The 25,144-nt window shown below is 41.4% G+C and overlaps 3 protein-coding genes and 1 long non-coding RNA gene across 4 annotated transcripts in view; 2 read left to right on the top strand and 2 right to left on the bottom strand.

The window, feature by feature from the left end:
• Positions 1-25,144, top strand: part of PSMA1 (proteasome 20S subunit alpha 1) — a 395,619-nt gene that overhangs the window by 280,784 nt on the left and 89,691 nt on the right. The gene's annotated exons all lie outside the window — the stretch shown is intronic.
• Positions 50-10,139, top strand: CYP2R1 (cytochrome P450 family 2 subfamily R member 1). Its single transcript, XM_081841252.1, has 5 exons — positions 50-332; positions 4,740-4,881; positions 7,155-7,787; positions 8,644-8,973; positions 9,787-10,139. The coding sequence occupies exons 1-5, from the start codon at positions 105-107 to the stop codon at positions 9,963-9,965; spliced, it is 1,512 nt and encodes a 503-aa protein (XP_081697378.1). The 5' UTR covers positions 50-104; the 3' UTR covers positions 9,966-10,139.
• On the bottom strand, positions 10,092-12,583 carry LOC309330947. The gene is made up of 2 exons (XR_014151659.1): positions 11,433-12,583; positions 10,092-10,655 (listed from the first exon to the last, which is right to left on the bottom strand). It is a non-coding gene; the product is annotated as an uncharacterized lncRNA (long non-coding RNA).
• Positions 22,283-25,144, bottom strand: part of PDE3B (phosphodiesterase 3B) — a 66,193-nt gene continuing 63,331 nt past the window's right edge. Inside the window, exons 15-16 of the mRNA XM_081840373.1 lie at positions 24,452-24,698; positions 22,283-23,466 (exon numbers count right to left, since the gene is read on the bottom strand). Of these exons, the coding sequence (XP_081696499.1) occupies positions 23,240-23,466; positions 24,452-24,698 (474 nt within the window). The 3' untranslated portion in view covers positions 22,283-23,239. The remainder of the gene's footprint in view (positions 23,467-24,451; positions 24,699-25,144) is intronic.

Raw genomic sequence — 25,144 nt, 5'->3', positions numbered from 1 at the left:
CGGGCCGAGGGATGTTGTTGTTTCTGCGTGTTTGGAGAAAGAGGAGAAAGGGAGCGCGAGAGCAGAGCCCGCGACTGGCTGGCTGGGGCCGGCAGGAGCGGGAAATGTGGTCCGGGGTCCCGGGGGTGGGCTCGGTCGCCGCGGCGGCTGTGGGCGCCGGCGTCCTCGTGCTGCTGTTGCTGCCGCTGGTGGTGAGGCAGCTGCTGAAGCAGAGGCGGCCGGTGGGCTTCCCGCCCGGCCCGCCGGGGCTGCCTCTCATCGGCAACATCCACTCGCTGGCCTCGGAGCAGCCGCACGTCTACATGAAGAGGCAGAGCCAGCTCTACGGGCAGGTACTGCAGCCCCGGGGGCGGGGGGGGGATGGTCCCGAGGAGGAGCTGGCCCTGGGGAGACCAAGCCCCCCCCCCCTCGGTCTGATTCTTAGACATTTGCCACTTCCAAGACCCCTCCGTTAAGTTGTAAGACGAGGCTTTCCCGATTCATGTGAATAACTTCAAGCCCGGATCTGAACTCTTTCCACATCTTCACTTTCAGATCTGGGTTCAAGTTTCGCTTCCTCTCTGCCCAACGCTGTGCTTTCCTGCGCTTGCAAGACAACCGTATCAATGTCTACTCTAGAGTTGGAAGGGGCATGTAATCTCATGGCTGAGACCTGAAGGGTCATCTAGCCCAACCCCCTGCAAGGCAGGAATCTCAACCCCGGCCCGATCCCATTTGAAACCAGACCGGACCCTGCTTAGCTTTGCTAGTGTGCTAGTTGTTCTGTTGCTAGAAGTTGAGCCCCATTCAGTTAAATGAGCTTCCTCTCGGGCAGGAGAATGCAGTTCTACACCCACTTAACCTAGGAGTAAATCCTGTTAAACCTAAAGCTTATTTCTGAGGGTTTCACTGTTAGCCTAGTGGCCAACTTGCAAGAGTAGTTGTCGGAGGCAGACCTCAGTTAGGAAAGCACTTTACAAACAAAAGAATTATATAAGACTCACCTTGTAAGTGAGGAAGGCATAAAGGCTTGGTTACATCGACCAGCTTTTATGTCAGGAAGGTTTAGGAGGCTATTCTGAACTTAGTTACTTGGGATTAAGTATCACTGAAATCAACAGGACTTTATTTTAAAGTCCTTTTACGTTTTGGCTGTTGCATATTTGAACTGCAGTAACAGGATGTGGTTTATTATTTGCCATTTTGTATTGAGTCTTGTTGTGTTTGGCACAGAATTCTTAAAATATATAAAGTTTGCAATACTGTACAATCATGAGACTTGTTTGCATCATAGTTATTATTAAATACCATATTGTAAAGGTGTGCACCTGCTTTTTTCAGAAAGCTGCCTAACTTGTCCACCAAGCATACCAGTGCAGTATGTTGCTAATACTGTCTGTTAATACAGCTCCAAGTTCAACATTAAAAAATAAAAAACTTGCTTTACATAAACCCTGTGACCCTTGTCAAAGTGGGCTGCACTTTGTGTCTCAACTCTGCTAGATATTTAAGATGCTACAGGAATCTTTGTTTGTATTTTACATGTTGGACTATAGTACCAAACTAACTCCACCTCAAAACTGCTTAGGTTTCATATGTGAGTTAGAGGGCTTTCTTATTTAAATTTCTAAGAGAATGTGGCAAGTTTTTAAAAACTGTTATAGAACAGGGGAAGGAAGTCATCAGTAAAATGAACATGTCTTCCCTTTGTGGGGTAACACTGAACTTGGGTCACTCTCAATTTGAGCCTCATCCTGCATGCCATCCAGATTACTAAGCACATCGCCAACATACACCATGAAGCTGCAGCCAATGAGGACTCTTAACATACGTTCCTGATGTTAGGGGACTTAAGCCTGTTGGCCTTTCATATTTATCGAGCGGAGCACCAGCACAGCCACAACTCAGAGTTAAATATACTTTCACAAGAAATGGCAAAGTCGTTACTTTAGTTGTCTGCTGCTGCAAAGTGATGACATGCTGGTCTGTATACAGAATAGCACCCAACACTCCTGCTCCATGAATGGAACTCTCTTCTCCTTTTCCTGGCAACACCCTGCATGCCCTCAAAATCGGCTTAAGAGGTTGGAAAACTCCGCTGATGCTGCTTTGGAGACAACCAATAATCTGCCACCTTTTCGTCTTTAAAAATTCTCTCCAGGACAGCTAGAAAACCTGGATAAAAAACATTTACAACAAATTAAAATGTATCAACAGCTGCTAGAAGCATAAACTCAGTTGGAATGTTGACAGTTTACTATCCTACAGGCTCGTTGCCAATTTCTGTAAAGAAAGGACATGTTGCTAATACTCTTTGGAATACAATATGTTTTCTACTGCAGGGATGCAAAGAGGACAGTCACAGTGCCTTGAGTTTCTTGTGAAAAAATATCATTACTCATAGGAACAGGAAAAGGAGTGACCACTAGGACATTTCTCCTTAAAAGTTTCCCTTTAATTGTTTGTTTGTTTGTTTGTTTGGTGATCATATCAATCATAATGAGTCACAAATAGAAATATTTTCCTTTAGCTTATGAAAAGGAACATTTGCTGACAAAAACTGGAAACCAAAATCAGAATTTTAAGCTTTATGCAATAATGATTCCATATTCATCTATTTGATCAATACAGAAAAATGATAAAATATACTTTCTTGTATGGTATACAATTAAACCATGGTTTCCCACTATGTGAATAAGCCTGCATAATCCTCCTCCTTCACATACCACAGAACTAACCACAGTTCCCTGTGGCGTCTTAAATGTGGCTTGTCTGGACCAGCCAAGTATTTAACAACTTGCCTGATAACCTTAAGTGAGCAGGAATTCCATGCAAGCAAGAGGTTTGGCTCACTCTTAATCTCAGGGTCGTGGTTTGAGCCTCACGTTGGACAAAAGATTCCTGCACTGCAGCGGGTTGGACTAGATGACCCTTGTGGTCCCTTCTTACTCTAGATTTGTGATTTGATGATTCTAAGTCTGGCAGAGGCAGGACAGATTGCTCCATGCCTCCTCCAATAGTCTACTGCAGGCATAGGCAAACTCGGCCCTCCAGATGTTTTGGGACTACAATTCCCATCATCCCTGACCACTGGTCCTGTTAGCCAAGGATTGTGGGAGTTGTAGTCCCAAAACATCTGGCGGGCCAAGTTTGCCTATGCCTGGTCTACTGCTAGCAATGGCGGAAGGAGCAAGGATCAACCTGTCCCCCCTGCTTGTAGAAGAATTTTTTTTAAAGTAGCTAGTATGGAAACATGGACTAGGTGTGCATGCTAGTAATTTCTGAACTTATTTACAAAACTGTTTTAAACTTTGGTTAGTGAAAGCAAGTTTGGATAAAAATGTGCTTTCAGACCCGTGCTTGCTCACTACAGTGGAACCTTGTGTTACATACTGTCCTCCATGCGAACGCTGCGGGTTACAAGCTCCGCTAACCCGGAAGTAGATGCCCCTTGTTGCGAACTTTGCCCTGGGATGTGAGCGAAAGTCGCGTGGCGGCAACGGGAAGCGCCATTAGCAAAACCATGCCTCATGTTACGAGCGGTTTCGGCTTAAGAACAGATCTCTAGAACGAATTAAGTTTGTAAGTGGAGGTACCACTGTATAGCTTAAATTAAACAACTGTTTTCTGGTTTGGATGTCTTCTAAAGATAGTGAGGCACCTGTTGCGTAATCTTAACAGTCAGAAGCATGCCTCTTACTGCAGAGTTTATTTCATCTTCTGCTCAGGGACACTTTGTTCATGACGTGTCATTCCTGCTGCCACAGAAACATATTGCCCATTTATGTTTATCTCTTGTGACAGGTAATGCATTCACTTTAAGAATGATGCAGACAATGTTCCTCCTGCAGTGTTCCTCCTGACAGTAAGCCTAGCCAAGATGTTGGACTGGAAAGATATATTATTGATGTTGTATTTTAACATACGGTGGTACCTCGGGTTACATACGCTTCAGGTTACATACGCTTCAGGTTACAGACTCCGCTAACCCAGAAATACGTAGTACCTTGGGTTAAGAACTTTGCTTCAGGATAAGAACAGAAATAGTGCTCCGGCGGTGCGGCGGCAGCAGGAGGTCCCATTAGCTAAAGTGGTGCTTCAGGTTAAGAACAGTTTCAGGTTAAGAACGGACTTCCAGAATGAATTAAGTACTTAACCTGAGGTACCACTTTATAGGAGGGGATGCGGGTGGCGCTGTGGGTTAAACCACAGAGCCTAGGACTTGCCGATCAGAAGGTCGGCGGTTCGAATCCCGGCAACGGAGTGAGCTCCCGTTGCTCGGTCCCTGCTTCTGCCTACCTAGCAGTTTGAAAGCACATCAAAGTGCAAGTAGATAAACAGGTACCGCTCCGGCAGGAAGGTAAACGGCATTTCCGTGCGCTGCTCTGGAAGCGGCTTAGTCATGCTGGCCACATGACCTGAAAGCTGTATGCCGGCTCCCTCGGCCAGTAAAGCGAGATGAGCGCCGCAACCCCAGAGTCGGCCACGACTGGACCTAATGGTCAGGGGTCCCTTTACCTTACCACTGTATAACCGTCTATGAATGAAGGCAAACTGCGATATTGTTATGCAACTGTAATCTTTCTACATAGCACATGTAGCATATTTGTGAGCATCATGTGGTGTTAGAAGCATACCTGTTGTGCTGACCATGGACCAAACAAGAACATTTCTAAAGAAAAAGAAACTACTATAGTATTTCTCTCTCTGCCCACCCCCACCCCAATTCTTGAAAGTAACATGTAATCTTTTTTTAAAAGGTATTTAGCCTTGATCTTGGAGGGATATCAACTATTGTCCTGAATGGCTATGATGCAGTGAAAGAATGCCTTGTTCAGCAGAGTGAGATTTTTGCAGACAGGCCATCTCTTCCTTTGTTCAAGAAGCTGACGAAAATGGGAGGTATGTTTTGTTGTTATTGTTTTAATAGAGGCTTATTAGTGTATTGGGTATATGCTTTTAAAAAAGGTGCCTGCAATTCTGTCTTCTTACTAACTTTAAAGAAACAACCCTGAGAGCATTTTTCATTTGTATGTGCTTTCTGACTTGGTCTGCAAAATTCCTCAAGCTCTGTTCCAAAGGGCAACATTAGGAAATCAAACTTGAAGCTGGCTGTTGATGTGCACTGTTGGAACTGTTGTCCTTTAGCCAGGAAGAATAAGATGGCTTCATACTTAGGCAGGCTATATTTCTGATCATTCCATCCCTTGAAGCCCCCCCCCCCAACTTTACCCACCTCATAGGCTCTTTCAGTAAACATTACAGCAAGAGTGCACTGGAGTAGTACTGTGTAAGAGAAAGGGATTGCAGGAGGGTTATTATTGCTGCCTCCAGTACACTTCTGTATCATCCTAAGACTGTTTATTAGCTTATGATACTCTGTTTACATGTTTCAGTTACAAATAGGTAGCCGTGTTGGTCTGCCATAGTCATGCACACGAAAGCTCATACCTAGAACTAACTTAGTTGGTCTTTAAGGTGCTACTGGAAGGAATTTTTTTATTTTGTTCTGTTTACATGTATTTGCATGTAATGCTTAGTGTACTCTGCAAACTAGATTGGGAGACCGATGCATAGTTAAGTAATACAGTGGTACCTCTAGTTGCGTTCCGCTCTTGTTATGGAATTTCAGTTTATGAACCTGGCAAACCCGGAAGTGTTTACTTCCGGGTTCGCCGCATGCACAGAAGCGATCTGCACGCTTCACACATGCGCAGAAGCACTCGATTGCACATGCACGGAAGAGGCGTTCTAGTTGCAGACTTTTCGGGGTGCGAACGGCACCCTGAAATAGATTAAGTCCGCAACTAGAGGTACCACTGTACTCTGACAAAAAAGCACCTTCATGTGGTAGCATGCAGTTACGGCAGTTGTGTTTGAAAATCATTGCTTGTATATGTTCAGTGCTGTAGACAGTGTTAAGAGCTGAAAACATACCCTTTAAAAAGTAAAAATGAAATATATCTTGGACACTAAAATGAAAAGCACCCAAATTACTAAGTGCTTGAAACACTTCAAGGTCATGAAAGCTCCAGAGATTGAGTTTAGTTTATTTTGGGCATGAGAGCATTGGAGAATTAATGTGTCCTTGTAAAACCTTATTTACAATCAGAGTTGGAAGGGACCCTGAGGATCATCTACTCCAAACCCCTGCAATGCAGGAATATGCAGCTTTCTCTTATGTGGATCGAACCTGCAATCTTGGCATTGTTAGCACCGTACTCTAACCAACTGAGTTATCCAGCTAGCAGGCAACTTAGTCACTAGTCCTGCATCAAGTTCTCAAAGATACTAACTGCACCCTAAGGGATACATAAGTTTTAGCCAACCCTATTAATAAAAAAAATATATAAATTAAAATATTTTTTTAAAAAAAGGTTTTGGAAGATTTTAAAAATTGCATGTAAATCTATTTATCTGTCTTCTGTAATTTTACGGCAATTCAGTTCCTCAGGCATAATCTAAATTTAAAATGTCTTTAAACAAGTTTTGTCACTCTAACTCAAGCTGCTTTTCTATGTCACACTCTGTTTCAAAAGCTGTTTACCTTGTGGGATAGGTGAGAAGGTATACTGGTTTGCTGTTAAGAAACACTCTCCTCCCACACACACACACACACACACACACACACACACACACAAAATCTTGGATGTACGGAAATAGTTGGTTGATCTTTATATCTTTGCCTAGCACTACCTGTCTTGGTGCCTGCCTCCCCCCCGCCCCCCGCTTGACTTTTTGTATTTGTAAATAAGCCTTTCCCCCTGCTTGTCCTTTTGTATTTGTAAATAAGCATCTATTACATAAATCACCAGTATACACTTTACAAGGAAACTGGCTTAGCGAAAGGCTACCTTGAAACTTCAGGGAAGTGAAAAGGCAAATTGGCATTAAAAACAACATTTTTACACATTCAGTTCCCAAAGTGCTATAAACAGCTTGCATTCTGAGTAGGTATAATGTTGCATGCACTTAAAAACATAGGACATAATTCTGAAGTCATTAACTATAGAAAGATAACAGTAAAACTAATTCACTATGATGAATTGAGGATACCATTTTTGTTTGTACGTGTGTGTAACTATGTGTGTGTAGCTGCAGATCATAGAAAGATCATATGGATGAAAGAGGAAGTAAGATCCTGGGTTAAGCATATTGACGCTCGTATATTTCAGGTTTATTGAACTCAAGTTATGGCAGAGGTTGGACAGAGCATCGCAAGCTGGCTGTAACAAGCTTCCGTATTTTTGGATATGGTCAAAAGTCCTTCGAAAGCAAAATATCAGAAGAATCAGTCATTTTCCTTGAGGCCATTGATACCTATAAGGGCAAGCCTTTTGATCTGAAATACTTGATAACAAATGCAGTTTCAAATATTACTAACTTGATTCTTTTTGGAGAACGGTTTACATACGAAGACACTGAATTTCAGCATATGATGGACATATTTAGTGAAAACATTGAACTGGCAGCTAGTTCTTCTGCATTTTTGTACAATGCTTTTCCATGGATTGGTGCCTTGCCCTTTGGAAAGCATCAGCAACTCTTTAAAAATGCATCTGAAGTCTATACTTTTCTACTCCACCTTATTGAGCGTTTCTCACAAAATAGGAAACCTCAGTCACCAAGGCATTTTATAGATGCATATTTTGATGAGATGGACAAAAATAAAAATGACCCCGAGTCTACATTTACAACAGAAAACTTAATTTTCTCTGCTGGAGAAATAATAATTGCTGGAACAGAAACTACAACAAATGTTCTAAGATGGGCAGTGTTGTTCATGGCTCTTTATCCTAATATTCAAGGTAAGTTATGCCATATGCCGTGATGTGTTTTGTTTCTATGATTAAGAATGTGCAGTCCAAGCAGGGTATTAACAGCACTTGTTAAATCTTTACCCGATCTGAATACATTAGGTTGAAACTAGAGTTTGGTCCCACTGGAAATTGTATCCCTTGAGCAGAGTTTATTCAGGATGTGTCTGCTGGTGGAAAAGGGGCATATTTCCCAACTTATCCTTCCCAGTTACTGACTCCATGCTGTTCTAGAGGATTCCGCAAGACTCCAGAGTAGATTTTAGCAGGGAAAGTAGGGGAGGGAAACTGACAAAAAATGCTGCATCTATTCAGCTAGCTGTATTAGAGTACAGCCGTACCTTGGAAGTCGAACGGAATCCATTCCAGAAATCCGTTCGACTTCCAAAATGTTCGAAAACCAAAGCCAATCGGAAGAAGCCACGGAAGCCCTGTCGGACCTTCAGGTTCCAAAAGAACGTTCAAAAACCAGAACAATCGCCTCAGGGTTTGTGATGTTCGGGAGCCAAAACGTCCAAGTTCCAGGGCATTCAGGATACAAGGTACGACTGCATTTGGTTCAAAGGTCACATCTGACATCATAAAGTATTCTTATACCACTTCAACAGTCATGATTTCCCCCAAAGAATCCTGAAAATTGTAGTTACCCCTCACAGACCTACAGTTCGTAACACCCTTAACAAACTACAATTTCCAGGATTCTCCATGACTAGTGGATGTGGCTAATGTACACAAAATCAGGGGCTACAAATATATTTAACGGTTTCATAGTTAAATGTAGAATGAACCCGTCTACTTATTTTTGCCAAACAGTTACTCAATAAACTAAAAGCTTTTTCTCCAACAGGGCAAGTTCATAAAGAAATCGATTTAATTATTGGGCCAAACAAAACACCTTGCCTAGAAGAAAAGTGTAAAATGCCATACACTGAGGCAGTACTGCATGAAATTTTAAGATTCTGTAACGTAGCTCCACTAGGTATTTTCCATGCAACTTCTAAGGATACAGTTGTACGTGGCTATTCTATCCCTCAAGGCACTACAGTCATTACAAATCTCTACTCTGTACACTTTGATGAAAAGTACTGGAGTAACCCGGAAATGTTTTGTCCTGAGAGGTTTTTGGACAGCTCTGGACAATTTGTCAAGAAAGAAGCATTCATTCCATTTTCACTAGGTAAGTGTACGTACTTAACCAAAAATCTAGAAGCAACAAATTTGTGACTAGAGCCAAAATGGTTAGCATGCTATATCTACCAACCAAATATTCTAAAGGCTTTGACATCATAAACTAATTCATTTTAAACTTTAGTTGTTAATCATCAACTAAGCCAACTATTTTAATACAAAGGTTGTAATGAAACCAAGGCAGCGAAATTGTGAGCTTAGACTCAGGCTTAACTGAGTGTCGTAACAGTTCTTGTCTGATTACTGTACATGAAACAACCCACTTCCAGTTTAGAAAGATTTTTTAAAATGGTATAGGCTGGTGGAATCTTGGCAACAGCAGCCTTATCAGGCTCTAAAGATTTCACTATCCTGCTTATCTGAGGAGGAAATAACATGTGGATCTTGCACTGTGCTGGTAGGACACTGTGTTCTTAACAGGAAAGAACTGCTCTCTGGAATGTTTGGACATCAGCCATTAGTTTTCTCATACTTGGGCTTATATGTAGTTTATGCAGAACTGATTTATGAAAATCATATGTTCAAAAGAATTAAATGATGCCATCAGGTTTTTAACAAATTGGTAGTAAAGTAACTTGAGAACCATGTTTTTCCAAATTGTCCCTCTTTTGCTGCCTTAATTTTAGAATGGTGCCTAAACCTTTAACAGCATGGATTAATTAATGGCTTACCAGAATAGGATTTGATTTTTAAGAAATGCAGTACTTTAGTATCATAATGGCACCTGTACTTTTTGATAAACGACAAAAAACCCTTAGCTCTTTTAAAATACTATTTTCCTTTCTTTCTTTTTTCTCTTCAGGGCGAAGGCACTGTTTAGGCGAACAGTTGGCCAGAATGGAAATGTTTTTATTTTTCACCTCATTACTTCAACAATTTCATCTGCATTTTCCTAGTGGTTGGACTCCCAACCTTAAGCCAAAGTTAGGCATGACTCTGCAACCCCATCCATACCTTATTTGTGCAGAAAGGCGCTACTGAAGACACACCTAGTGCCAACAGTTCAAAGTGTGAGGCCTTGGGGCCAGAGGCATGGAAATATCATGAGAAGTAATGTTTTTGTTCCACGCTTTCCTGACTCAAATACCCAAATCGTTCCCTGTAATGTTGTTTTTTTAAGTGCCTGTTGTCCATCTTAAAAATCCTTCAATGGTGTGTAAGGACATTGAGAGAGATGGTTTTTGAGGGCAGGTGATGGAGAATGAGTAGAAGGTGCTCCACCGTATTCTAATGTGTGGTGAATGGGATACAAGTGTAAGAATGGCCTGCTGGATCAGGCCAATGGCTCATCTAGTCCGGCATCCTGTTCACACAGTGGCCAACCAGATGCCTGTGGGAAACCAGGGAGAAGACGCAAGAGCCATCTCCTTTCCCATGGCTTCCAGTAACTGCTGTTCAGAAGCATTGCTGCCTCCAACTGCAGAGGCAGCAGCCATTGACAGCTCCCTCCTCCATGAATTTGTCAATCCTCTTTTGACGCCATCCAAGTTGATGATCATCACTGCCTCTGGAGGGAGCAAGTTCCATAGTTTGACTGTCTTAAATATTCCAACAGTTATCTTCATAGGGTGTCCACAAGTTCTAGTGTTATGAGAGAGGGAGAAAAACTATAATTTTCCCTCTGGGTAGCAGTTATAGCATGGGACACGGGTGGTGCTGTGGGTTAAACCACTGAGCCTAGGACTTGCCGATCAGAAGGTCGGCGGTTCGAATCCCCGCAACAGGGTGAGCTCCCATTGCTTGGTTCCTGCTCCTGCCAACCTAGCAGTTCAAAAGCACGTCCAAGTGCAAGTAGATAAATAGGTACTGCTCCGATGGGAAGGTAAACGGCGTTTCCGTGTGCTGCTCTGGTTCGCCAGAAGCGGCTTAGTCATGCTGGCCACATGACCCGGAAGCTGTCTGCGGACAAACGCCAGCTCCCTCGGCCAATAAAGCGAGATGAGCGCCGCAACCCCATAGTCGGTCACGACTGGACCTAATGGTCAGGAGTCCCTTTACCTTTACCTTAGAAGTTATAGCCTAGCAAAAACTTTTCTGTACTTCAAGCTCACCCATTTTTTTTTTTAAAAAAAGGCTTTCAAGCCACTTTTTCACTCCACCCTCTCATTAGTATTTGCCCTCCAACTTGTACATAAGGCCACACAACAGTCGTCTGTAGCACAGAGTATTCCATGAGTCTGGGATTCTGGTTGGCTCAAAGGAGGACAGTGGGGAAGATGCATGTACACAAAACTCTAGGAAGATGCCACCTGCGTGAGGCACTCCATTCTGAAGCTCTGGCAAAAGCCTTAAGGTGACTTTGCCTACACTACCTAGTGGCGCCTAGAGCACTGATGCATTACAGAATGTAAATCCCTAGCTATAAGCTGGGTAATTTCTGGTTCAGGTATCCTTTCAGCAATTCCTTTAGTGCTGAAACAGTTGCATCACTTTTTATTTAAAACACACTGGTTTGGCAATGAAGGGTGGAGTTTAGAGTTTAATTACACTAAGGCAGACATGTCCAAAGTCTGTTTCGGGGGCCTAATCCAGCCCGCCGGTCGGTTTAATCTGGCCCCTGTGGCAGTTTATTTCCTGGGGTAAAATCCTAAAAAAACCCCTCAAAAACTCAGCCCTTTGGTCGGCCCTCACAGCCCTTCACTTCATCAAATCTGGCCCTCTTTGAAAAAAGTTTGGACACCACTGCACTAAAGGCATGCAGGGCAGGAGACCATTGAAGGCAGCCTTTTAGTAGCAGACACAGGATAGAAGGGAAAAACACACACCAAAGCAACAGAATGTGAGATGAGGAAGTGGAGATTCACTGCATTCCCCACATGCCCTTTTAAGTGTAACCCATCTTAACAGGTGAACATCCATTTAGTCAATATGTAGGTAACTAGTTTGGCCCTAAACGAACGACTACCCTATCTGCTACACTTTTATTTGTATTTCACCCTCCAATATAGGGCAAATAATGCTTGCTCTGCCTTTTACATGGCTGTTGAAAAGATTGCTGAGGCAATAGAAATGAAGTGTTGTATTATATAAGTGCTTTAATTGAGAGCGGGTGTGGTGTAGTCATGGCTGAGAGAGTAAACTAACAAGAAGCTTGTTCCTACAGCCGTGAAGAAAATAATGCTGACCTACTTTCGTAGTTGTACAGTTTATTAAGATATTATATGTGATTACAGATGCCTAAAACGATGCCTTTTAAACTACTGTATCAAGTTGTCCACACTTATAATAGGATTCTTTCCTCTTCTTTTTTAAAAAAACTTGTAAATATTTTGCAGGTCCAATTTACTTAAGGGTGTCCTGCCACATACCTGCTTATTTGCACTTCTGCAAATGCTACCTGAGGTCCTTTCCTCAGTTGTGGGGAGCTGTTCAGTTAGTGTGGCAGCACCTGTGTTTTTAGAGGCCTGCTGAAAGCTTTGTTTTGGCACAACAACACAGCAATTCAATTATTATTCAATTACCTATATTTGTTTTTATACGGGGTTATTTTTAACATATTTTATCTCTCAATAGTTGTGTGGCATTTTAAAAAAAATATATTGTGGATTTTAGCTGAGTTACCTACAATTTTATTGTACACAGCTTGGACCTCCTTAAGTGTGTGTGTGTGTGTGTGTGTTTTTAGTTTTTTTTTTTAGGTTTTTTAAAGTATATTCTAAATAAATATTTATTTGTAGATTGGCCTGGCCATTAGTCAGTATGGTAACTTTTTGGTTTGCTTATTATATTTGTTATTTTAAGCAGCTGGGTAGCACAGACACAGGATTTATTTTTTATTTTTTAAAAGAAAGTCACTTTCAGCCTGCAGAGCCTCCAAGGAGAGGGAAACGGAGAGAGATTCCACTGTTAAACAGAGTACATGTTCATACTTAACCCCACCCCACCCTCACTGAGAAGAGAAAGAACAGAAGCAGCAGACATTTTTATGTCTACATCTCTATTAATCTGCAAAATGTCCTTGCTTCCGCAAAAGCCTCCAGGTCTAGTTCATTCAGAACAATAACTATTAAACATATCTGAAAGATGCCATATGTCCAACTTAACAGCTTCTTGGAAGGCAGCCATAGCAGAGAGAGGGCACGAGAACTTGGAATGTTCTTTACTACACTATTTCCTCCAAAACACAAAATGAAAGCTTTTTATTATGTTCATTGTGACAGTCGGGATTTGAAAAAACCAGGCTCCTGTCCTGGATAAACAAGAACCCTCTACAAAAAGGTGAAATGGACTGGGGGCTAGAACAGGTTGAGCTGCTCAGCTACCTAAGCACTGTGAGAGGAAACAACCAATGAGTCCATTAATTCCTATGGTGGCAAAAGGTAAGAACCGGGGGGGGGGGCATTATGCTATCCTTTCCCTTGGTGTTTCCCCTCGTTTTGTAAGCAGAATTTCAGAAGCAGTGGCTTCTGGATTTCTGTAGCACAGACTCAGCTTTTAAAAGGCAGGCCTTGTGACAAGAAGAAACATTTTGGCTAGCTTCCACGCAATAGCTTTACTGTGCCAGCACTTTCCCCTGAGCAAGTTGGACCCATTAAAATAATGGATCACATTAATAGAACAAACATTAATGTTCAGATAACTATTCTCATGACCAACGCAAAGAGCCTCTTAGATATAACTGCCCCCCTTCACACACTCAACACGATCATTTATGAAAGGTAATGGAAAGCAAGTCACCATGTTCACAATTTCACATGTTGCTATAAATAAAGTTAAATGTTTATCCCCACATGACTCAGTAAGGACAATATATAATAGCTGACTACTGGCTTCCTACCAGAAAGAAATGTTGACTCCTTAAAAGTAGGACTGAAGAATTGACCATGTGTATGTAACGCAATTAACTGTTCATTGCATCCAAGAGATGTCACCCTCCCCATCCGTCCCACTTGCCGTGCCACGTACAATAGTAATTGTGGTTAAAAATGCACCTACAATAATATTGACATTAAAAAAGAAAGGTCTTCTTACATTATGATTACCTGATGGGCTAAGCTACAGTATTCTAAAGTCAAATAGACTGCTTCACACAGTGGTGGGGTCTCCTCCATTAGAGGTTTTTAAGCAGGGCCAATTGGGTGGGGTGTGTGTGTGTTTGTGTCAGGACAGTAATTTGGTTCAGGACCTCAAGCTCGAAGGAGGGCTCAGATTTAGACACTTGTTAATTTTTTGGCATTTGATAAGCTTTACAACTTCAAACCAAAATGTGACACACTCGGCTAGAAAAGCCAACATTTTTTTGTTAAATTAAAAATAAAATTGTGTCTCACTGTGTTTTTGGTGCCTTGTTTTGTTCATTGGTATTGTCAGCCTGAGGACCTGGCTGGATGGCCACCTCTCAAGGTCATATTTTCTGCATTGGCAGCTGGTAGGACCAGATGACCTTTGAGGCCCCTTCTAACACTATGATTCTGTGTCCTTTCCCCACCCTGAGAAGAGTTACAAAGAACATAGCAGTTGTGCCACCAACAGGGATGCATAGTGAGATTTCACACTGAATTGCTTATGCTCAAAGCTGTGCAAGCTTTATTCACTTCAGCAAGACGGATTATGTCTCTGCAGTACTTTGGTGTGAGTCACGCTAGTCATTTACCTGCCCTGTACCTAACAATGAGTCATAAGAGAGCAAGGTAATTTTTATTTCATACTATCAATATTTCAGATCTGCAACTGGAGTAAAGAAGATTTACAAACAAACGGGAAGGCATTGCCAGAATCTGTCGAACTGTAAGGTGGCTACAAAAAGTGACGAGAGTGGCCATCCATATAACAAACGCCAATGAACATTGGGAAAACCATTGGCGTCAATATTTTTCCCAAGCAAAAACAAAGGGTTTTGATTTAAGCCCCAACTCCTGTAACTAGTCCAGCTTCTCTTGGTTGGCTTTGATTACCCATAATACATATAGAACCATAGAATTGTAGAGTTGGAAGGGACCATGAGGGCCATCTAGTTCAACCACCTGCAACGCAGGAATCTTCAACCCAACGTGGGGCTCAAAAACTCAACCCTGAGATTAAGAGTCTCATACTCTTCCATCTGAGCTATCCCCCAGGATGTTATGTTCATTAAAAGAACTGAAGTCTGAACAGGAGTGCCATTTTTCTCTTTCACAGCCCAATTTTCCTCCTGACATCAGTTAAAGGGTTTTGAGAAACCAGGCTCTGTAGATGTTAAAAATGCACTACTCCGAAACAAGCATTATGACATTACTACAGGATCTTAGAGTATGAAAAAAGCAGATCCTACTTGACAAGAAGTAATCTACAATAATAGTAATAATTAATAAATTTATATGCTGCCCATCTGACTGGCTTCCAACAAATTAAAACACTCTGTGACATCAAACATGAAAAACTTCCCTCAACAGGGCTGCCTTCATATGTTTTCCAAAAGTCAGATAGTTGTTTATTTCCTTGACATCTGATGGGAGGCCATTCCACGGGGTGAAAAGGCCCTTTACAACATCCTTTATAACACAACTTCTGATTAAATCCAAAGCTTCCCACCCTAGATTTCTACACTGGAACTGCAAGTGTTCTTAGGAGTAATACCAGACGGTACTTTTGGTACCTTGAGCCACTGAAGAATGGCCAGAGAAGCAGGGCCTTTTCAATGGTAGCACTCTTGTTATGGTATTTCCTGTCCAGAAAAGCTCACTGAGATCCTTTCCTGCTAGCCTTCAAGAGACTGATGAAAACAAAGTTTGCATTTTAAATATAGAATGCTGAATGATTTGGATGCTCTTTTTATTGGTTTTGTATTTTAGCTTTTGCTGTTCATCTTTATTTTTCTTCTTTACCTGGGTTTTCTTATTTAGATGGCTATGCTAAGTGGCTTTTTATAGCTTTGATAGCCTTATTATTATTATTATTATTATTATTATTATTATTATTATTATTATTCTATACTGCCCTTCATCTGAAGATCACAGGGCAGTTTGCAGTCTAAAAATACAAAAATGCAAATCAAAATAACAAACAAACAAAAATGATGTAAGAGATAAGAGAGGAAATAAATCAATACTTTAAAATAATTGAGCAGTTATTCGGAACAGGTTGTGTGAGAAAAGATCACTGGTGAGAATGGGAAGTTTTAGGGGGGTGCATATTCAAGTGCTATGCATGCAAATTAAAAGAGCAAGTATTGTGTGTTTCCAGTTACTTGATTATCCCTTCAATAGCCAGCTATGTGCACATCATCACTTTTCTTTTAAGTTCGGAGCAATCTGGGGAAACTTGGTTGATCGCTCGATGGACGAAGTTCTGTTTCCTTCAAACTGAGGCACGTGTTTCTCCAGCCCACTAAATAAAAGACAAAGCAGCCTGGTGATTCTAGTTTAAGATTTTGGTACAATGCACACGGATTCAGCAACTGCAAGACATACCTTGGGATCCACCTTGTTTTTTTATGATAATGAAGCAAAGTAAATGTTCTTCCTGATCTCATCTAGCACAGCAAGTGATTCTGAGGATAGTGCTGATCAGCAGGGATGAGTCAAATGTCTGAGTCATTCTGTCTCTTGGCTGAATCCCTAGAACACAGGGAAATCACAAGGTGAGTGGTAGGGGGACTGTCTAAAACATTATATACTGGGCTGTGGAACTGGTGGTTTTTTGTTTTTGTTTTTTAAAGCTTATTGGGCTCAATGGTTTTCGTATTTATTCCTGCATAAGTTAAAGATTCTTCCCTCGTGGTGGTTTTTTTCCTTGAGAAAGGTTAGGCAGAGTAAAACCTTACCTGAGAAATACCTGAATTTGAAATATTATTTCTTATGTGCTCTATTAACAAAGCACAGTAATAGGGGAAATGATTCTCATTTTCATTTTTTAGGCCCTGTAATTTTTCTAGATGGTAAGGGGGAAAAGTCCAGGCACAAACACCTTATTTTGCTAGCAGATTATCAGAAATGGTTGCACATGGAGCAACCAGTACACCCTACAATGATGCTACCATATTTAAACAGGTCTGGAAGCAAACACTTAGGAACGAATGTGGGTATACAGCAGTGAGCAGCAGCCAACATTACTACTGTCTCAAAGCACAACTGAGTGGCATCATTGTGCTGAGAAAGCTAGGAGCACACATTTTCAATGGTGAGCTTCAAAAACACTGCTCATTCTGCAAGTGCTCTTCTATCTACATACTACCATTTTGTGAACATCTTGCTAACATATCCACAGCTACAGCAGAAATAAATTTTTGGAAAAGACAATGAAATTCCAAAACTTGAAATTCAAAACAATATAAATTTCAATGTCATTTTCAAAATCAAATTATCTAAATGTGTAATCAGGTGGGATTCAATTGATGCCCTTGTGGCAAGGGATGGGGGTTACTTACTCTGCAATAACAAAACTCAATGCCTGCTTCAATGGTACTCCTAAACCTTGCATACACAGTGGCGTATTTTAGAAATGATCTTTTCACAAGATACGAGCAGAATTGGGACAGGTTCTATGTGTTTTGGGGGGCTTCTAATCATTAACTCATTCATGGTTGTTGCTGTTTTTAATAAGCAAACAAATAACTTCAATACACATTTAAAAGAAAATGACTTTCAAAATAAAACGAAATCTAAAGTAAGACCATAAGGAGACCCCTGCTGGATCAGACTGAAGGCCTGTCTAATGCAGTATTCTGTTGCTGGCAATGGGCACCCAGGGGCCTATGGGACACCTGCAAGCAGGACTTGAAGACAATGGTACTGTTGTTCTTTAAACAATGGGTATTCATAGGCATGGAAGTACTATAGGAGATTCTCTAGCACTATCCCTGTGATCATTCATAGCCTGAGGCAGGTCCTTCTTCAAAGGGAACAAATCTCCCTTCTCTTGATACCTTGCATCTCCATGGAAGAGATTGATGGCTGCACCTTCTCCTCAGAGGTCTTCTGCTCTGTCACAAGAGGGCTTGGCCTCTAATCCTTCCTCATCCTCCACTGTCTGAGAAGGGTTTCCTGCCTCATTGAGTCTGGGCACATCTGGGGGAAAGGAAGGGGACTTCCTCAAGCAGCCTCTTATGCATAGCCTCCTCCTCCCCTTCAGAGTCCTCATTCCCATCTGGTGCCCTCTGGCAGCCCACCATTTGCCCAGGTCAACCAGACATCTGCCACCTGCCAAGCTTCTTCTGCAAAGAGGTCACTTAAAGGGCCTACCTGAGGAATGTAATGAAAAAGAACCAAGGCTCCCTAGGGTGATCACACAGGGTCCCCGGACGTTTGACGGTCTATTGATCCCTGTGCCACCACTGTGATTGCTTCCCCGCTGCCACCAACCCGTTTCTCTCGGTACACACAGAGTCCAGACAGTTGTTAACATTAAATCGAATAAGCAAGTTTATTTTATAAGCATTAACAAGGTTATGGTTTCAGATAATTTTTCTTGTCAGTTTCTTAATCTTAGTTTCTTTACCGGCCTATACCTTCCTAATAACTTCTGATTATCCCAACTGTCTATCTGACTCCTCCTAACAGTTTCGCTCACTCACATCAAAACTAGACCAACCCATAGACTTATCCTCCCTCTTCCTTCTCCAACTCCCAGCTGACTTCCCAACAACTCCAACTCTAACTCCTCCCCTTGGGTTCCCACTGGCCAATCAATTCACACTCATTTAACCCTTTCCTTATGACCCACCTAGGAGGGCAAACGCCACACTCCCCACCTCTCATAATAAGCAGGGAAAGAGCCTTTAAAAAGCTGAGCTGACAGGTGCCAACAACAGCAAGCTTCTTGCAACTTGTTCCCCTTCCAAGAGCAAGGGATCCAGTTCCTTTTCCAGCCCCAGTGTTCCAAGATGGGATCTTCTGTGAAGTTGCCCAGCCTTGCCAATTCTTTGTGAGTAAATGTGAAGGAGGAGTGTAGAGAATAGGCTACGGCAAGTTCAGTTTTAGAGCTACAGGGTTCGGTTTTATTTTTGTATTCTGTTTGGACCTCTGCCAGCTTTTCTCCTACCTTTATTCTGAATAATTTGGCTGTTTGCCAGCCTCAGGGTTTTAGAATCCCCATGTGCCAAAATGGTTGGCATTTGGGCTACTGGGAGTTTAGGATTGGAGCTGTGAGTAACCAGCGTACTCTTCTGAGGTCTGAGAAAGTGTGGGCTGCTGCTACTAAACCACAAAGGTGCAGGTTGAACGGAGGAGAGCTGGGCCGCTTTTAATATGTTATTGCGTTAATGTGCCTTAGCAGCAACTACAGGAGAGTAAGACCCACTGGTAGCAGTGAAGGTCTGTTGTGCTGCATATATCACCCTCTTCTCACTGCCAACACACTCCTAGGGCTCCGGAGGAACCATGGTATGAAATAAAGTAATAAAATAATAAATAAAAATTTCCCATCTGTGATGTTCAGAAGCTTTTCAGCAGTAAGGAACATCCAGAGGTGTTACCCGCATTTTGACTACATGTATTGATTATATTAAAAGCCCTCCTTATAACAAATGTCCAGATATAAAATCTGCTTGAGTATGGTGTACATATTTGGTTATTATTCTAATTAATCTTTTAGCAAGTGAGGCAGCAATGATATTAGAAACCTGCTTCAGAAGAGAGATCAGTCAGCACAAAGTAGTCTTATATATCAAAGTAATGTTAGCATCATTCAGTGAATCGTAAAGTTAAAAAGGCCATCAGCATTTATTAAAGAAAGGTATCTGTGGGATGAAAAGTGACTAAAATCTGAGTCTTGCTAAATACTGTGAGGTCACCATCTGAACCTGTTAGTTTATAAAGTTTCTGTTTTTGAGAAATATGTTATTAAACATGTTTAAGGTGCTTAATAATGGTCCATCTTCCTGAGCGGCACCTGATCAAGTGCCCAGAGTTGCTCTGATCTGATCCAAGGTGATCCAGAGCCAACCTGACCCAGATTCACACTTCAAACCTATTTGAGGCCTGCACAATCATGTGTCCTCCTCCTCACCAACTGTTTAATGAGGGGTTTAAACCCTAATTAGAAGTGGCCAGTGGCAGGAGATGCTGGTCTCTTCCTCTTTCCTCGTTGCCAGACCACCACTGCCCTTGCGACAGTCCCAGATCACTCTGGGTGGACCCAATCCATCCTGGGGCTGCCGCAACCTGATCTGACCGACTCCCAGATTGAACCAAATGTGGTTTGATGTCCAAGACTCACAGCTGTAATATCTAACATTCTAATTTATCAAAAGCTTTTTTAATTGTGCGGGACAAACCTATTCAGTCTCAGAAGCAGGTCCAACTATGTTAACAGAAGAAAGGGCCAGTGGGAAGCATGCAAGGTTGGGCGCAGCTGCTTGAAAGGGACCCTATGTTTTCTGGATGCTTGAGACCACCCTGAGCATCTTCAAGGAAAGGCTGCTCCCAGTTTGGCTCTGAATGCCCAAGGCTCTTCCGGGGCTTTGAGCATGCAGCTATCAATCCCCAATCTTCCACCCACCTTTGGAGCTGGGGTGGTGGCAGGGATTGCCACACAACTGCCAGGGCATGTTTGCCCACCTCTGTAGCTCCACACAACTGCCAGGGCATGTCTGCCCACCTCTGTAGCTCCAGAGGTGGGATGCAGGCTGGCTTTTTCACACAACTAATGAAAGCCTCCAATTTCTTTTTCCAAGCACACACCCTTGATATTTTTAAACCCTTCTGATTCTTTCCTTTTTTGCTTTTAAAGAAAAGGATAAAAATCCTAATGATACTTACAACCCTCTTGCCATACCCCTAGATAGCAAGTCCAAATGTCCTTTTTATTTATATCATACACTTTATATAGGATTACAGAAAAAGTTTTTGATCATTAATCTGTTTTATTGGAGGAGTTTGCACTGTTTTAAAACCTGCCCTTTTCCAGCACGGTGCTCTAGGAATTCATTAAAGCTGGCTTTCATTCTGACTGAGCTCAGCTCTGAAAAACAGAAATGATTATAAATGCAGGTTGAGCTATATTAATTGTTATTAGAGGGTGAGCTGGCATTATATTTCAATAGTTTGGAAAGGCTGAGCAAAATCTATCTAGAGTGCAATTCAGTTATCACTTACACTTAAGTGTTCCGACAATTTTTGTCTTCCAATATAAAGACCTGAAAGTTTATGTTGGTGTTAAGGTATTATTATTGCAAGGTTGGTCTTTCCCCTAGAGAAGGCAGAGAAGCATATTCACACTTTGGGGGAGGGGGGAATGCAATGGATCTTGCCCTGATTTTGAAACTGATTAACAGAATTAAGGCAGGATGTGCCTTAGAGAGTTTTGCTAGTGACTTTTAATAGATGCAGAATTTTACTAAACATAATTATTGTCATTTATTAGATTTATATACTGCCCTTCATCATTTGATCTCAGGGTGGTTCACAGAATCTTGTTTAGATATGAAATTTAAGATTTCAAATAGGGCTATTGCCCAGGCAACAGTAAAGTTAGTTGACTGGCAGTGTAATGCAAGCCCCGCCCTCTTGCCCTGGTCTTCAGGGGGTGGGGCTGGATTGGACAAAGCAGCCCTTCCAGTCATTGCCTGCATAGTGCTGTCATCACTCCGATATGTGGATTCCACTTCCAACTGCTGAACAAGTGGGGTAGATGTGGTAGTGGCAGGCTTGCCACCAGCAAAAAGCCACAAAATAGTTTTTTTTCCTGATTGCGGGAAGAGGCTGAGCTGCCCCAGAATCCAGGCCCAATCTGGGCTTGAGCACTGTACCAACTCCAGGCTTTTAGTGACCTGTAATCTGCCCACCCACCCACTGGTGGTTGTTCCAATCCAGGCAGCAAGGATTGCGACCTAAACATCTGAGTTTTAATTGAGTAATTGACTCTGCATAGATTTGCTTGTAAGCAAAACCAATTATTTTGAGATAGATATTATATGGTTTGCTTCTAGACACACAGCAGGCAAAGGAACATCAAATCTTGTATTGTGTACTCTGGCTGACAGAAGCTCTCCTGGTTCTCAGGTAGACTTCTCTCCGCTTCGCCTGCTCCTTTTTATGTGAAAGTGCCAAAGCTAGAACCATTTGTATAGAAAAGAATGTGCTTTATGGCTGAGCTACTGTCCCTCCCCATCATTTCAGAAGAGTGTTAATGTTTCTTCCAAAAAGAGTACAAGCTAAGTGGGCTTTAATCAGGCACACAGTTCAGGGACTTACTGCCCAATGCAATATGGGCTGTATGTAAAGTGAAACTAAAATGAGCAGACAACAGATAACCTGGGCATGTGACTGGACTTCAATTACTATTGTATTTTCATTTTTTTTAATCTAATGTGTGGTTACTGCAAGCAGGAATATTTACCGTGTGCTTGTTATTTTGCAAAGTGAAGAACAACAATTGTTTATAGAAAACCATATTTTAATTCGTCAAAGGTTTACATACAAAGAAAAAGTAGACTCTCTCTTTTTTAAATGAACACCTAGCATTAGCACAATATTGTAAATATAAAATCTATAGTGTCATGTTTCTAAACATGAATCCTGAGTAAGAGTGGAACATATTTATAATATTATTGACTAAAAGAATACAGTCCCTTCATTATCAAAAGTGAGATAGCTTTTGTGTTCTATTACAGAACAATGAAAACAAGGCAACAGGTGTTTATTTAGCAAACTAGCCTGGATAGTCACTGCAAACCTGAACATTTTCAAAGTAAGATAAAATGGCAGGTTGTGCACCACAGTAAAAAGCATCAAATTGATGCACATGGGATTAAATTTTAACCACAAAATCCAGAATTAATCTATTCTGGTTGCAGTCATCTAATGGTTAAATCAATCCAAGAAAACTTAATTAATAAAACAATTGCAAATCAAACAGGTGTAAACTGTAACATTCATACTGACAGATATGAAACAGTGATTTTTGAATCCACATTAAAAATAAAATACAAATTCCAAAACATGTATTGGTATTCAGCCCAATTACTGGTAGGTCCTATAAACAAAATACTTCTGGTGACTTTGTAAAATAAGGCAGCTAATTTTTTTTTCTCAAAAATGGTATATACTACTTTAATATTAAGAAGCTGTTTTCAGCAAGACAGCAAAACAAGGTATTTGAACACCAACTTGGGCATAAGATCTTTGCATCATGGAATGCAATATTCAACCTTTGAATAAAGTTTTCAAATTCCATGTGGTAAAAGTGCATAGGAGTGGGATACTGTTAAGAGAAAATATGTCCTTTCACAGTATTCAAATCTCTCTTACAGTTATGTTCACTGTGTCAGTCTAAAGTCAGCATTATGTGAAATAATACATTATTTCTGGAGCAGTACTGTACATCATTCTGAAGGCTTCTTAAAATGTTTTTTCTGCTCCTTGATGTCGTTCCTCTTCTTCATCTGCTTCTTCAATAACCTGAATTTCATCTGCTTGACATAAGGATGAATTCTCTGACTGTTTACTCTCTTCTGATTTATTTAGTTCTTCTTCTTCAACTACTTTCTTCCATACTTTATGATTTTCATTCAAATGGTGTATTAGCTGACAAAATATTCGCTGCCTGCTTTTTCTTCTCTGTAGTTCTGCCAAAGAGGGAAATGCCATTTTTCAAAAGAGAGCTAAACAAGTATGAAACACTTTCCTTATGCTTAGGAAAGTGGTGATACTGAACCAACCTGAATGGCTATGAATACACCTTTGTCAGGCATTCTAGCTGATTAAACAGGGAGCAGGATGCGCTTAAAGGTTAAAGGAGAATGGTCTGTGTGCTCAGAATGATGATGAAAGACGAGCTTTGTGAGATGGCAGGAAGAAAGGACCTGGGGGGGGTAATGGAACCTTTTAATTGGAAATGGAAATAAGAAGGAATTTGGTGCAATGTTTGAATGAGCAGCACAGATCCAAGGGAATTCTGCTGGTGAAATGGGGCTTTCCCTCTCACCTGCAGCCTCACATGCACCCCAAAAGATATGTTCCAGAGGGTCAGGGGACTCTGTCAAACAGATTGCTGGTGTTCAGGGAGGAAGAGATGGGGAAAGTTCACTCAAGCATCTTTGAACTTTACCCTTTATAAATACTTGTAATGGTGATATTTTACTATGATATCTGGATCACACAACCACAATTTATTTATATGCCTCCCATCTGCTACTCTGGGCAGCTTCCAACAAATGTAAAAAGTTAACTAGATCCAAATCCATTTACAGTGGTGCCCTGCAAGAAGAATGCCTCGCAAGACGGAAAACCCGCTAGACAAAAGGGTTTTCCGTTTTGGAGGTGCTTCGCAAACCGAATTTCCTATGGGCTTGCTTCGCAAGACGAAAATGTCTTGCGAGTTCCTGCGGGGTTTTTTCCTCCCCCCCCCTTTTTTCTAAGCCGCTAAGCCGCTTATCTGCTTATCCGCTAAACCGATAAGCCGCTAAAAGCCGCTAATAGCGCTAAGCCGTCAATGGGCTTGCTTCGCAAGACGAAAAAACCGCTAGACAAAGAGATTCGCGGAACGGATTCTTTTCGTCTTGCGAGGCACCACTGTAAAATTCTGTATGTAGTTTAAATATTTAGACTTACTTGTGCTTAAATCTTCCATCTCATCCTCTTCACTGTCCAACTCTTCTTCCTCATAATCTTCAGAGCTTTCCATATCATCTTCTTTTTGATCAATCCACTGGCCTGGAAGCAAGCCAGCTGCATCGTAAGAGTTACAGAGAGGACCAACAATATGAGTAATAAAAGATTCTTGTAGTTTTGCAAGTTGAGGAGAACGTCTATCCATAAAAGGGCTAATGGGTAATCCCAGACTTGCCTCTTCATCTCCCTGTAAATTCATAAATACAAACACTTAGAAAAGATTGGGTATCAGTGCAAAGTTTGGTAACTGGAGCACATAAAACAAAAATGAACAGCCAATATTTCAATAAGGAGTTGTATTACATTTTTTCTAGTCTTATAGAGCATCACAAAGAACACATTATCAGCAGATATTTCCTTATGAAACTACACTGTAATCACACTTTCTAAGCAGCAGTCATGGAATATATAAAGCTGATTTGTGCCATGCCCAGCATGTAAATACAATATTTAAATAAGTATTGCTACAATCTGCAGCTGCCATATGCTGATAGCCAGTAATCATTGGTCATGAAAACAGACTTTTGCATGATGATACAACTGGATACAGTTGCACTTTTCCTACTAAGCTATAGTTATGCCAATAGCCAGTGTTAGAAGCTAAGATATGAAAACTAGGAGCTAAATAGCACC

The sequence above is a fragment of the Podarcis erhardii genome (assembly GCF_964252035.2).
Source record: "Podarcis erhardii genome assembly, chromosome: 1".
NCBI lineage: Eukaryota > Metazoa > Chordata > Lepidosauria > Squamata > Lacertidae > Podarcis > Podarcis erhardii.
This window is presented reverse-complemented; position numbering and strand designations above follow the sequence as displayed.